This window comes from Channa argus, chromosome 20 (genome assembly GCF_033026475.1).
Source record: "Channa argus isolate prfri chromosome 20, Channa argus male v1.0, whole genome shotgun sequence".
In the NCBI taxonomy this organism is placed as follows: Eukaryota; Metazoa; Chordata; class Actinopteri; order Anabantiformes; family Channidae; genus Channa; species Channa argus.
This window is the reverse complement of record NC_090216.1, coordinates 3,872,698-3,888,045: the sequence shown is the minus strand read 5'-3', so window position 1 is coordinate 3,888,045 and position 15,348 is coordinate 3,872,698. Positions and strand designations below refer to the sequence as shown.

Below are 15,348 nucleotides of genomic sequence, written 5' to 3'. Positions count from 1 at the left end.
ACACAGCGATGTGGACAGAGAGAGGAGGCAAGGGTGAGAGGGAAAATGACGTCAGGAGTGGGAATGAGATGACAGAGAGTGCAAGGGGAAATCTTCCAAGTCCAAGACTCCCAGTGTTGATGCAAATGCCTTTTTATGTTTCACAAGACTGGATCAGAACACCTGGGATGGACCGGCCACTCAGCATGATGTGCAGCAGAGTTGCTCCCTCTACCCTCAGAGCTGGACCTTCCTCTCCCTTGAACGGCAAATACTGCAGACCAGCTGTGTGGTCCCACAGGGGCCAACGGTAAAGCAGAGGCCTCCTCCCAAGTCTGACTGGATTCTATCTCTGCAAGTTGAGAGTTTCGGTCGGCACAGAAAAGGCCCTTTTCTAGAAATAAAAAAAAAAAAAAAACTAGAGATTCAACTTAAAGGATGTCTTTTACAAAATTAGCCTTCGTGTTTAACTCCATCTCCATGAGAAATATGCCAGGTGCGGCATCCACCAGGGAGAACCGAGGGTCAGGAAGTAGCTCGTGGAAAAATGGAGGGATTATGTGTTGCAGCAGGTTATAGCTCCCTCTCTGCTGCTTATTTGAAGGAACCCAGGATGCTTGTTTCTGAAATCTCATCAATAACAGCGCCGGGCTTTGGGTGATGAAGTGCCACTTATTTCAGCTATGTGCAGCCGCAGTTTCTGCAGCGCGGAAATGTTTATAGCTGAAGCCGGAATCTGCGCAGACGTGTTCCGGTGCACAGTAACGTTGGCTGGCGATTCAGGATGGATGCATTTAATTGTTACAGCTTTTCAAAGAGAAGCAGATTAAAAACAAGAAAAACTTAGCGATTGTCTTGTTCAGACCAGGTTTTGAATGATGTCAGAGTCACTCATCACGTTTGAAGAATATGGCCGGAAGCTTGTGTTTAATACTTGTTTATGGGGGGAAATGATTCACCGGTGAGAAAAAGGAAATCAGTCAGTTTCACATATTTTTGGCCTTGATGACGCTGAATTTTTCTCACATAATTTCACTAAATAAAGTTATCAGTCGCCTTTGAAAACTTCATTCCTGGCTGACTCGTGTCCCATTTCCCTCTGGGTTTTTAAGGTCAATCACACTTGACGCATTTTTTTTTTTCCTACATATGTTTAGGTTCATCAGCCTATACTAAGATGTAGTTGCCTAAAATTTCCTGGAGCTTTCATCTTTGTGCTTGCTTTTAATGGCTTTATCAAATAGGAAGCATATGATGCCGTCTTTAAATCCTCGTCTTTAATACGCCACATTCGCATCCAGTGGTTAAAGAGGGTCGAATCACAGTAGGGCGACGGAGGAGAAATGCACATCTGTGTCGCAGCACTAATTATCAGGAAATATTGAGAGCGACGGGCTTTGGAGGGGAGCAGCCCTCAGATCTTCTTCCAAGAGTCTGTGCCCGTGGTGGTGTCCGTCCCTCAAGTGTGGTTTTTCTGCACTTGCTGTGCCGTATGTGGATCCAGTGCAGTGTTTATACCCACACCCAGGAACGTGTGTGGGTTCGATATAAAGCTGGGTCCACTGAAGTGAACACAAAGACCCCAAACAAGTGCCAGGAATCAGTGCATTTCTCTCCCGCTTGATTTGCGGTCAAAAAGAGGGAGAGAGATACATATTTGGTAATGAAGATGAAAAACGCATAATGGGAACCACTTGATTGCAGTGGGAGGAACAACACGCTAAAGTTACACATAAACAAAAACATCCTCATTGAGAACAGTTTGAGCTCCGGCTGCAAAGTGACATTTAATAGTCGTGGAAAGTCGTCAGGCAGTTGTCAAAACGCAGATGTCGAATTGGGCTTTAAAAGCGATTTTTGCATCCACTCTTAAATTGTCAAGGGCTGTGCATTATCGGCACACATTTGTTAGTGAGGCAGCACCAAAATGAAAGGTCCCCTCGCTGTTCCCTTTAAGTATCTGGTCATTATTCAGCCTGTCTGCATCTTTTCAATTGTCCCTGTCCTGCTGCAGGAATTTGATTCGTTTAGTTTAATCAGCTCCACATGGGCTGCACACTCAATTAGCATCACCTGCTCCAAGTTAAAAAACTCTCTCCGCTCGAGCTTTATGCTGCAGCAGTCGGTTAATACCAGGGTGTTCTGCTCTCTTCTTTAAGGCGTGGGTTTCGGTTTAGGAGCGTTTTCAGTCTGTGCCGCTTTTGGGGGGTTTAAAGGAAGAAAAGTGACATGCTGTTAATGGAAAAGCTGCATAGCAGTGTGTGCCGCACTTTATTTCTACAGAATATCCCACGTCACATGCCGTCGTGATGTTTGCAGGGGATCCACCCTGTTTCTGTCTTCACTTGAAGGTTTTCTTGCTATATCCTTTGATCACATGTGCAATGCATGCAACCATTTGTGCACCAAATAACAACAACATGTGTGGTCCCACTTTGTGAAAAGGTGCAGGAACATAACATTTCAGCATAAACCAAAGGGTGGACAAGCTCTGGAAGCTGTACAGTAGGTGGGCCTGGAGCTGACGGCGAGCTGCGGCACCTTGACAGGCTGAGGCGTGACCTCCTTTAATTCCTCTGGTTATAATTAGCTTTTTATTGCATTAAATACAAGAGGGGTGGATTGTGCTCACATGCTTGTTATCTCGTTTTATTAATCTCGTTAAAAACAAAAACAAACAAACAAAAAGTTATGAGTGATTCTCCAAGCTCGGAAAATAACTTTCTCTGTGAGCAAGAAGCTGCAGCTGAGCCTGTTTGTACTTTCAGGCCTAACTGGGACACCTTGAAAAGTATTCTGGGATATCGGGCATTTAGAAAAATGTGCAGCCCTCACCCTGAAGCAGCACCAGATTTTTCATTCACCACCTTCATTTATCACAGCTTGTTTATAGGGATTTTTTTTCGTGAGCTGGGCTTTGGTGAGATTTCTTTTTTCCAGCTTGCAAATCCACTTGGCATCAGTCATTACTTGACATCTGACAAGTGCAGCACTGAAATATTAACACAAAACGTTACAAATACATTAAGGATAACTTTAGCTCTGTATTTAATTTAAGCAAAAACCTAAATCAAACTTTTAAACGAGTGATGCACTTTGGAAAACACTCTTTGTTTGCTGGACTTGCAGGAGAATTAAAGCCGATTGGCTCAAACTTGAAGAAGTGAGTATCTCTGCTCTTCTGTGAGCCTAACGTCACAGGGGGCTTCGACAGCCAACCTCGCGCCCTCAAAGTTTGCGGCCAACACATTTAAACTCCCTCGTTTCCCAAATGGAATTTTAAAAATGATGATTTGTTTGTCTCGTGTTTTAACGAGACAAGTTCATTGGATCATTTATGTAAGAAAAAGTTCTATTTTCACAGTGTAGAAATTCTGTTAAAACTCCTGCACTTAAAATGTTCCTTTAAAAATACAAAAATGTAACTTAAAGTAATAGTAATCTGTGTTTATCACTTTACTGTTGCACTTTAATAATCATATTTTACGTTCACATTTTTAAAATGTACTTATGTTTTGATGCAGTAAGGCTAGCTGTTCCCATCCGTTTCCAGTGTTTATGCTAAGCTAAGCTAACCAGCTGCTGGCTCCACCTTTAAGCTCAGATATGATGGTGGTGTAAATGTTCCATTCTATATTCGAATTTCTGTATAAACTGTTCATATAAAACAACCAACATGAAACTAGTCACTAGCTCTTTAGTTGACACGTGAGATGTTTTACTTTTTTTTTCTTTTTTTTTTAAACCACCAACATTAAATGACCAAACAACACAAAACACACTTGTACACAGACAGAGAGGAGGCCAAACCACAGTGAGGCTCTTTGTCTCAACACAATGGTTAATTATTTATAGCATTAGTTCTTTTCAATTGGACCAGAACATACAGACCTATAAACCAAATACTGTGTGTACAATATATTTGCAGCCTCTTTGTGTGAACCACTGTATTGTAAAAGGTTCAGAGACGACACTCCTTAATCTGCCTGTGTCTTAATTGCCCCCTCTGTTCTGTGGGTGCTATGCAGATCATATTTAGAAGTTTGAACCACTCCTGTTTGATTATACACCGTTCAGATAGTGGGGAAGGTAGAGTGTGTGAAATATGTCATGTGCTCGTGCAGTGGTTTTCAGAACCACAGTACTACAGTTTATCCCAGAGTCGTATTTAAGCTCTTGTATGTGAAATATTTTATAGATGTTTTACATAATTAATTCATTTTGAGAAACTCTTTAATTGCTTTAGATTCAGCGCACTGTCGTAACTATGTTAAAAAAAAGAGGAAAAAAAAAAACAAAACAACCTTCCAACATCACTAAACCTTATTAACCACAGGTGGAAGTACACTGAAGTACAAGTGAAAGTATTTGCCTAAACAAGGATCTACTACAAGTAGAAAAATCACTTTGGAGTGAAAATGTTTAGCACTGAGAAAACGCTGTACTGTTAACACTGTCAAAGTGACACTGACAATGTCTTGTGCAGATTTATCCGACAGGCTCTCAGTGATGAAAATGGTGTCAAAGAAAAGTTATGATAATTAATAACCATTTTATGTGCCGACATAATAATACATGGTTATTTATTAGCTGGACTTCATATTAGCAACAGTCTTCATCGGAAATAAAACCGTTCTGCTGCTGCTGTCTCCTGACGTTTCCCGTCCAACAACTACAGTACTGTAGATGTCCTCAGACTTTTCCTACTTACATTTCCTCTCTTCCACATGTCAGAAGCTGCAGCAAACCCTGAGCTGCCCAACTCTCTGAACTCTGTGTGTGAGAGAGAAGATACTACTCTGCTTTGTTGTGAAAAGTCTTCTTGTGTGAATTCGCTGGAAGCTAAGAATAGGCCTTGCGGCCGGCTGGCAGACAGCGTGCTGGTGGTGAGCGGTGTGCTGGTTAACAAACAGCTCAGTGTGGCTAGTTCCCACAGTTTCAGTGGGCGTTATTTCTATTCTGATCATTCTCTGAAAAGCCCGAGACGAACAATAGAAATATCCTGGAGCCTGATTTATAGGAGCCAAGGGTTGACTCTTCTGTTTTCCCGACTGGAAGCCACATAAAAGATCAGAGTGGAAGAAGAGTCCCACTTTGGACTTTGGGACTTATCGTGTCTCGGCTTGAGCTCGCCCGGAGCACTCGGTCACCTCCCCGTGACCTCCTGCACTACTGAAGAAACCCACAGTGGCTGCCAGCGCACAAACCCATTGTACCTACGCTTAGAGAGACGACAGGGGAAACACGAATTACTGACAACATCCTGGGCTCTAATCCTTTTTCCAGCCTCTTTCTCCCATGTTCTCATGTTTAATCCGTTGCATGAAAAAACAAAGGCTTGTTACTTTGTTCCCTCGCAGCGTTTCACAACTGCACAGTGATAAATTCTAATTTTCTTTTTATTATTATACAACAATGCACAGATATGGTTTGGAAAGAATGACGTGTCTTGTTGATAAATGATTTGCCTGAGCTGTTGGACAGCATGGAGCGAAGTAGCTCTGGTATTTTTCTCTACAGTGGGATATACAAAGTGATGAACAGCAGAGCCACTGCTGTGTCAATAATGAAGCACTTTCAAATATTTCCCGGGTCAACGCGCCGCAATTTATCAACCATTACAGCGCTCTTTGTAGCCTGTGCCGATTTATTTGATATTCTTTACACATGCATGAGTCACGAGCGCAATGAAAATGTAAGCACAGGAACATTATTTCAGTCCAGCAGCGTTGTTTTCACGTAGGGTCCTGTGTTCGTAGTGCAAAGAAAGGAGAGCAAATGCATATTGAGATGGTTGTTTCTGGGAAAAGCTGCTTCTCTGCAGGACAACACGTACATAGTCTCACTAGAAATGAAGGTAAATGTATCCAGATGTGGCGTTAGCTAAAATGCAGATAGTGAAATATTCTGCCCAGCTTTTCCACGTCGCCCCGCTCCGTAACTTAATCCGTCCTCTTTAGCTTAGAATGGCTCTGTCACAAGTGATGTGCTCGTGCACATTCGAGCTCTGATCTGCGAGTAGAAAGCGATGCAATTTGTTCCTAGATAGGTTATATGACAGTTTTTCAAATGGACTAACAAGCAGGAATTTTTTCAAACCACACTAGAACACCATGGTGTTCGGTGCTGACCCACATCTAAAGAGCACATGCAACAAATTTTGAAAATAGTCTGTTTTACAACGTGTTTTACAGCATCTTCCAGTCCACAGGGCATAAATATACAGTATGCGGCTTTGCTCATGCAATATTTTATACAGACTGTCCATTGTAATGACAATCACATGTAGGTTATGAAAGATCTTCTTGGGTTAGAGGGAAGCAGAAACAACCCAAACCATGTAAGGCTTTTTTATTTTTTCGAAATAAAATGTAAAAAAAAAAGAAACCCGTTAATGGATTAGAAGGAAATGGGCCCCTGGGCAAAGACAGATGGGCCGTCCACCTTTTCTTTTTGGTCATCGTTGCTCTTTTCATGGTCACTTTTTACATTTGTTTTTCATCATGTTTATTTTTAGTATTGTGTTGCTTCTCGTTGAGGTCATCTTATGTCCATTAACTTACTGTTTTTGGTTGAAAGAGCACAGTTAAGAGGCTCTGGCTCGGTGGCTCAGTGGCCCGCTGACCCCTCGGGTCGCTGAGCCTGTTCTGTGACTCATCCGTGCAGAAGATGTTACTTATTTAACAAAAGCAGCGAAAGATCTCTCATGTTTTACTGAACACAAAAGCAAGTTGACTGAGAACTATTTTCAAAAACTGTCAAACTTTGGTTTGAATCTATAAACAGCATTATGGAAATCTTTGTGTCCAGACTTTTTCAGTCCCTTTGTTCCATGGAGATATTAAATGCCAAGGCCAACTCGGGCCTCAAACAGTACGATCTTTTTCAGATCGCTGGCTATAAAATGTTGTAAGGTAGTTATTAAAGCCGATCTTTCACTTTGTGATATCAGGGTTGATATCACAATGTGCAAAGCCAGAAAGCTGAACTTGAACCTTTTGCATGGTTGCATTAGACAAATCATGGATAATTCAGTCAAACATTGCAGTGCATTTAGTTCTGAACACATAGTGTCTCCCTGCTGGGCTGTAACTGTTTTTTTTTAAAAGAAAAAGGCAGATGTGTTTGTGACCTGTGTGAACACGTAGTAACTACAAACTCCGAAGTATCACAAGAAGCTGGAAAGATTTGTTTATGGGCTGAAAACAGTTTTCGCCCCGATTTCCATAAAAATTACACTCTGCAAAAAGCTCAACATGGCAATCTGGGGAGCATCTGACTGTTATTTGGGCCTCATTGTACTGTTATCATGATAAAAACATTGTGTTGGGGCCCAAGGCTTCTATTAAAAAAAACCCCAGCGAGGTCTAAATTGAGACTGTGAGTGACATTCGTCGCAATGTCGGCAAGAAGGCTGTAATCAGAGCTGGCTTTGTGTAGACAGTGGGACCATCCGTCGCTTACTAAAAACAAATCTGCACAATCTCAGAGCTGGAGGGAGACACACAATAGCAGCACAACAACTCTTCCTAAAATGAAAACGACAGAGTCCCAATTGGAAATATAGGTTAACGCCAGGGGCTGATCTAGGTTTTTCTTTTCACTGGGGTGACCAGACTGGGGCACCCGCACACCATAGGGTGGCACATTTTGAAAAAATATTCAAAAGGTTTTAAACATGTGCATGTGTGTGTGTATAAACAACAATAATAATAATATGTTTTACTAATTTAAACAGTTTAATAATAATACAGTTGGGAGGCAATGATTGTTTTTTTTTATACCCAACAATAAACAGTCAGTGTTTGTGCATGTCACAAATAGCAGCAACGTAAGAATTAAACGGGATGGAAAATGAAAATATTCACATTCAGTGGCTCGAAATATTCACCTTCAATTTTGTTTCCATCACAACAAAGAGAAACGCCTAAAACTTTTTTTTTTTTATAATCGACAGCAGCTACGACAAATAAAGATCTAACACAGCCTGTGACTGCAGATGTGGTGCATGAAATGTTGCCCATTTCCACTACTGACTCTCGGTCTTTCAGACCATGAGCCTTTGGAAAAGTAATGCAACAAGTTACTTTTGACGGGGAGTAATCGGTAATAGTAATCATTTTGAAACTGGTAATGAGTAATTTACTACATGTTTGTGAGTAACCTGTAAAAACAGACTGAGTGAATGCGTCTCCGTGTCCAACGTGGTGTTTTTAATGTTCCTGACAACCTCTGTAGTCTTATTTAGCTGCCCGTCTCCTTTTTGAAGACACGTAAAAGCTCAATAATAGCACTATGGGGTATTGAATGATGGATTTAATGTCGAAGAGTAAAACCTACAAATCTGTTGACCTTGTGTTAACTACAAACCTTGTCTCAGACGTGTAACCAAAAACCCTTTAAAAAAAAAAAAAACCCTCCAACTTTGGGACGAGGGAAACAGAAGTGCAAAGACACAAACAGATTAATGCCGTTTAGGACTCACTCCTATATTTTCCTATTATTTTCAACAACTAGATCTTAACATGCAAATAAAGTTGCACGAGGGGGAAAGACGAGGTGCATGCTGGACTAAAGACACATGGTCACAGAGGTTGGACTTCATCAGAAATGACCACTCTGGGGTTGTGTTGTCTAACTTAGGGAAAGACTCTGTTGTCCCTCATCCTTATAAAACAGCCTAAATAATGATGTTTATAATGGCTGCAGCTACACAGCCTGATTTAAGGCTTGGAAAAAACCTAGACGGACCGTGAGGGCTGCTTGTATGATTATGGAAGCATCCGTGGACCTCAAATGAACGGGTGCAACGTGTGTCAGAGCAGTGACACTGACCTTGATAATGTTCTCCACATCTCTGGCTTTATGTTTTCTATTATCTTCCGAGTTTTTTTTTTTTGATTGTGTGTCTTGCCTCTGCAGGCCCATGCACCCCCCCCCCCCCAAAAAAGAGCTGTGCACACTTTGATGCTAATGAGCTCTAATCCTGTCATTTCCGCCTCACAAGACTTGTTTGTTCTCCCTCAAGGGGGCAGTGTTTGAATGAAGGAGCCTCCATCAGCACTCGTCAAATCACCGGGATGCGAGAGATGCCGAGGAACTTGGATGAGCGTGTACACGCAGTGCTCAGGTTACATCATTTTATTCAAACCAGACTTGCAGATATGAAATACTGTATTGAAAACACTGGACGAGTTCAAATGACAAAACCGACACGCGGTGCTGAAGTGAACCTCTCTGCAGCAGAAGGCGCATTGATGAAATTCAGTGGAAATGTGTGTGTGGATGCTTTATAGTGAGGAGGTTTAATAATGTGACACAATGATTAAGTTGCGTTCAGCTTCGTATTAAACTGGCACTGACACGTGTGATGCGCACGTAACAGCAGCTTCACGTCTCGGCTGCGCCCAACAGAAACCACCTTAAACGCGCCTAAATGCGTTTTGGAGCTCGCAACGCGTCGGGAAGTTGTTAAAGGAGGAGAAGGTGCGTTGGTGCGTTTGTCTCCAGCAGCAACAACAGCACAGGGAGATGTGCTCTTCTCACCTTTCACCCCTCTTTTCTCATCATCCCCCTCTCTCTCCTTTTCACACCCTTTTCTCCTCTCCTGTCCTCACATTGCGCCCACGTCCAAACTCCTCTCAATGAGCCCCGGTTCAACCCCTCCCACTCGGTGTAAGCGTTTAATTGTCATCCTTGACGAAAACGTGCGTGGGCTTAAATACCGTGTGCGCCTCTCGCACTGACAGTGGAACTGACCAACTCGTCCAAGCGGGCATCTCTTCTCCTCCTGTTTCTTGGTTTGATCTGTTTCCCCCCCCCCCTCATCTCATTGTGCGCGCTGCGTTACTTCTGCCGCAGAGACCGAGCAGCATGCAGGTGTCTCTGGCCCTCCTCGTCTCCAGCTCCGCGCTCCTGCTGCTCCACGGATGTTGCGTGGCTGTGAAGGGATGGAAGGTACTAAAAAATGATGCGACGGAGATTTTACCGGAGTTCACGGAAGATACTCGCACACCCCAGGAGGCAACAGTACAGGCATCCAACGCAAGGAACAACAGCAACAACAACTTAATGAACAACAGGGCGAAACCCGTTGGGGGAGCAACAAACACAATCTCCTACAGTAAGTTTATTTTCAAGTTAACTGGATTTTAAATCATTGCTTTATGTTTATAATAGCGTGTATGTTTGCAGCATTTTAATTTCAATCATTTATTTGGTTACTGGTGCGTAAAAGTGGGAAAACGGCAACACCCGAGCTTTAAAGAGCGAAAACTTCACTGAGATAACGTTTCAGGGTCAAGCTGTAAGCTGCAATGTCTGAAGAAGTGAAGTCATTTTATAAGTTACCCCAGGTGTTATTGATAGGCAGCTATGTAGACGTGAGAAATGTATTCTTGCATTATTATTATTTTTTTAATTAAAAAGAAAAAGAAAAGCTGATTTAATTGGTGTGATTGTAGACAAATCCACCTATAATTAAATGCTGTGTATTGTGCCAAAGGAGTAAATGATTTAATTATAATATAGTTTGATAGTTTGACTTGGCTCACGGCTCAGGTCTATTGTGTTGGGAGCGTGTTTTTATTTATTTATTTATTTATTATTTATTTGTGCTAAATTCTATTGTCACAGTTGAGGGTTATGAGAACCGTGCGCACACATTTTCCTGGTTCCTTCCACAGTCTGAACTTCTTTCACGTTGTTGTCCAGGTTATTTCCTTCTCTCTTTATAGTATTAGTCAAACTCTACTTACGCCATAATTATTTGATTGCAACAACATGTAGAAAAAGCCCACAGTTTGGGGATGTCTTTTTGGAGGAGTGGGGGGGTTAATTGCTTTTTAAATGCAACACTGCCATTGAGAATGATTCCCACCTGTGGCCAGTGAGGGTTGTACATAATATTCAGACAGAACAGTTGCTCATAGAGGGAAATAATCTCTTGGCTTCATGGTGGGTGGTGCAAAATATTCTCCCGGTTTTGCCTTCATTTGATCCTGACCACTCGAATCAGAGATCAGAGAAGAAGATGATTGATTGCATTAGAAGAACAGCTGCACACAGGAGGAATTAGCAAGTCAAGATCTGTTAGTGGTTTTATCTTGGATATTAACACCTCAGGAGATGGGACGAGAAATCACATCCATAGCAACAAACCCACACCTTAAACAAGCTTGTGTTTCACATGCCTGAATTCTAAAGAGTCACTAAGGGAGAAGACAAATCCTGGTGGATGAGCAGCACTATGCTGCTTTTTTGAAAACGGCTTCTCGCCGTCCACGTAGGGTCACAGCAGAGGCTTTTGACCACTGCCTGGCCTCACTTCAGTCCTCTCCCAAGGCCTGTCTCTCACCGCCGGAGGAGAAGAACACGCAGCTGTGCAGAAGTCTAGCATATGTTCCTTTTTTTTTTTTTTTCTTTCTCTTTTCAGGCCGACCTCATTAGTAATGTTTTTTCCGGCTGACAGTAGAGACGAGCACGAGGAATGTAAAGGAAAACATAAAGTGAGACCAGATTAAAACGCACCAGTGGCACTAGATGAGCTAGACAACATGATTCGGGGGATGTCGAATAATGCATCATCAGGTTCCAATGGGGAGAAAGAAAAGGAAGTCACCTCACATAAATCCTTTGTTCAGGCCTTTAGCAGAGGAAGCCACAGAGGAAAACAGATCCCTCTCAGAGTGTATCATTTCTTAACCAGCAGCTCCTTTGCCCCTTTTATTACACGCTGCTTGTAAAAAAACACACTCAAAACAATAACTCATGCACACGGCTGTTAAAAAGCTGCAGCTGAAATATAGGATTACAGGCTGAGTGTTGTCTCAGATCAGCCTGGCAGATGTCCAGTTGGTTCAAAATTGTACACTGCCTTAAAATAACCAGACAAGTTATTTACTCTTCCATCACCACATACGTTTCCTGAGGGCCAAAGCTGTGTGCCAGCTTTTTCTTCCAGCCCAAACCTCCATTAGGTTAGATGGAGCTGTTTAATGGCCCTCTGGTCTGGATTTGCTATCAGCTGATTGCTGCCAGCTGGATTTCTTTGTCAAGCGCACATCATCAGTTAATGATCGGAGCGAGAATCCAAATCAGGAAACTCTGATCTGTTCTCATTGGCTCAAAAGTTTAAATGCTCACATTCTTTAATTTTTTGCATTAAGTTTATAAAAGAGAAAACGGGTGAGTTGTTAAACCGAATGTGAGATATTAGCCTGCTGCAGCACTGAAGTAGTTGGCCTGCAAAATGTCCATTCCAGTGTGCCGCACTTCAAAGTGTTTGTTTTGGGCTGAAGCCACGAGTGTAACTGTGATATGCTGCTCTTCAACTCAGGTGCTTCGGAGCTGAGCTGCAGGGAGCTACGCTCCACCCGTCACATCACCGACGGATCTTGCCGCAGTGCCAAACCTGTCAAGGAGCTGGTGTGTTCGGGCCAGTGCATGCCGGCGCGCCTCTTGCCCAACTCCATCGTCCGCAGCAAGTGGTGGAGAAGCAGCGCCCCGGACTTCCGCTGCATCCCAGCGCACTCCCGGACACGGAGGGTCCAGCTGCAGTGTCCAAACGGCAACACACGGACTTACAAAATCCGCTTGGTCACCTCCTGCAAGTGTAAACGCTTCAGGCCCCACCACAACCAATCTGTGGCTAAGGAGGTCCCAAAGACACAACGCAGCAAGAAGCACGGCCGTTTGCCTCAAGACCGGAACAAGAACAACACACCGCCGATGGGCAACTCGTACTGAATCTGCTCTTCAGCCAGAGGACAGAGACCAAAGCACATTTATACATACGCACATAATACACAACACACCAAACAAAACACATCTCTATCAAATAGGGAGGAGAAATTACAAAGAGAGCGAATTCATAAGCTATGAGTGCTGGGCTGAGTTTTAAGCCGTCTGTCTTTAATGTTCAGCCACCGATCAGCACATTTGTGAACTTTGCATGACAAAATGTGCCGGTGCCAGAGCTTGCCCCGATGCAGACCTGCCCGGAGATGCACAGTATGTTGGATAATGCAAAACAAGTATCTGATCTCCCCAACAGCTCCAAACATCCCTGGACTTGGTTCTGTCTCCCACTCACACTGATTTCATTTAAGCATAATGAGAAGTCCTCCCTGTGGCCTCAAGCCCATCTGTACAAACATCCAGCGGATGCAGAGCCACGCTGCACCACAGCTCCCTTCCGAAGTGAATAGGTGCATTTCCGCTCCAAAGTGGTTGTAATCCATCTCCTTTTGGCTGTGTGTGGTGGGGGCTCTGGTGGAGGGATGCCGACGGGTTTGGAGAGGCCCTGGCCCTGTGTGGCCGTCCACAAAGCTCTGTGACAACCCACACAAGGCTTCACTCATCGAGTCAGCCCTTCAGCGCTTGCCAGACTGCAGCAGCCGCGTCCAGGGCTGTCGGTTCCAGTAGCGCTTTTCCCACGACTACGTACAAAAAAAAAAGTCCGGAGAGAAAGCAGATTTGTCCGCACTAACAGCAAGTGGGCAGTGGGCATTCCTGTGACTGCTCTTTATTACTAAATGAGCCCATTCCTGTGTTAGTCATAAAAAGCCATTTCCTCTAGCTAGTTCCTGTTTGCTAGAAATGCACACACATACACACACATACACACACACACACACACACACACACACACACACACACACACACACACACACACACACACACACACACGAAAAGTGCACGTGTGTAGGAGGCTTCCGAAAATTGTGCGTGGTTGGGTTGTTACCTAGGGGCAGATAGCTCTCCGACACACCCACAGCGGAATTAAATTTTTTTCTGTAAGGGCCCAAATAGAGCAGCAATCAAGCATCTGCAGCCAACATCCATCCCCTGTGTTAGCCTGCGAGATCCAGGACACCTCCACTCCTCCCTCTGCTCCCACTCTCTAAATGGCTCCATCGGGAAAGATGGGAGGAAAAATAAGTAAAAATGAAAACAATAATTCAGTTTTTATCATCCGGCGACATCAAGGAAGCGCCGTCTATCATTGCAGACAACACAATCTCTTTCCCCAGCGACGCCTCAGACTGGACTTACTTCATGAAGCATATTCCCAACGTGTCCTCGTATCGTCAGCAGACACTTGTTTCTCCTCTCATGTTGCTTGCTGATTTTTGGTAGTTTCTTCTTGCGACTTCTGTGTTTTGAAATAGCAACTGGAACGGAGGAGGGTTTGTGGTGTGAGCCGAGAGCAGCGACGCGTACCGTGATTGTACCTGCGCTGGTTTTCTGCGGTGGTGTCCTCGCATGTTGGGGTGCTGAGCAAGCAGGGAGGGAGGGAGGGAGGGCTGTTTTCTACAGATGCAAAGGAGGACTGTTAAAAAGAAAAACATGCATATTTATTTTTTATTTCCACATTTAAATTATTTATGCAACTATTGTAGTAAATGATATGCATTATTATCATATAGTATGATAGAGACTTTGGAAATAAAATACTGTACAGTACATGAATAAAGTAAAAGCAGATGAATTTGAAAGAACTGATCTTTTTGTTATTTGTGTTTGAAAGCTGCCATGTATCTAATGTCAAAACATTAAGTGTGTAAACATTTATTAAATGGTTCATAACAGACTTGTAAGCAGATATGTGTTTAATAATGAGTCTGTCATTAGTGTAAAGGCCATCGCGCATGATTCACATCATTTTTTGTGTTTTTATACTCCTCTAACCAGTCAGTGACACCTCGTGCTCTTGGCATTGAGGCATCGTCATCCGGGAAGGTTCCACTCTCATTAGATAAACATGTCACACGATGTGATCACTTGCTATAACTTTGCATCGATTTGCAATGGTCCTTCCCTCGGAGGCGACAGGTGGACTCACCGTGCCAGTAAAAAGCCCCCTGTGCTCTTCTGTCAGTTGATTCCACACATGCACTCGCCCACTTGTTGACAATAAGTTAAATGATGCCTCATCTGATGATTATTGCTTCTTTCCTATGTGTGTAGAGCCGGTTTTTGCACCACTGCATTCTCAGATCTTCATTCGTTGTAATGATACTAGGGTTTACCGCTAGTATAATTCCCCATCTGTGTAATTGTCGCCGGTTTATTCCTACTGACACTGTCTGATCTCGTCCTCCTCTGACATTTTCACTCACCGCACCACTGACGGCTTTAAATTGTCATCAGTCTGTACATTATGTCTTCATGGTAAAAATATCCATTGTTAGCAAATGCAGTACATTAATAAATGTATGATTATATGTGTACAGCAACATTATGGAATGTTACAGACCATTTCGTTATTGTTCGGATGCCGAGTTTGACTAGTTACTAGCGGGTCTTTATTTATGCGTACATGCTTGCCAATCCCAATTTGGTTCTGTCTGGTGGCTGTGCAAAGAA

General features: G+C 43.2%; 1 protein-coding gene across 1 annotated transcript; it reads left to right on the top strand.

Annotated features, from left to right (window-relative positions):
• Positions 1-9,089: 9,089 nt before the first annotated feature.
• sost (sclerostin) lies at positions 9,090-14,572 on the top strand. The gene is made up of 2 exons (XM_067488873.1): positions 9,090-10,102; positions 12,317-14,572. Exons 1-2 carry the CDS (start codon positions 9,853-9,855, stop codon positions 12,724-12,726), a joined length of 660 nt encoding a protein of 219 aa, XP_067344974.1. The 5' UTR covers positions 9,090-9,852; the 3' UTR covers positions 12,727-14,572.
• Positions 14,573-15,348: the final 776 nt, after the last annotated feature.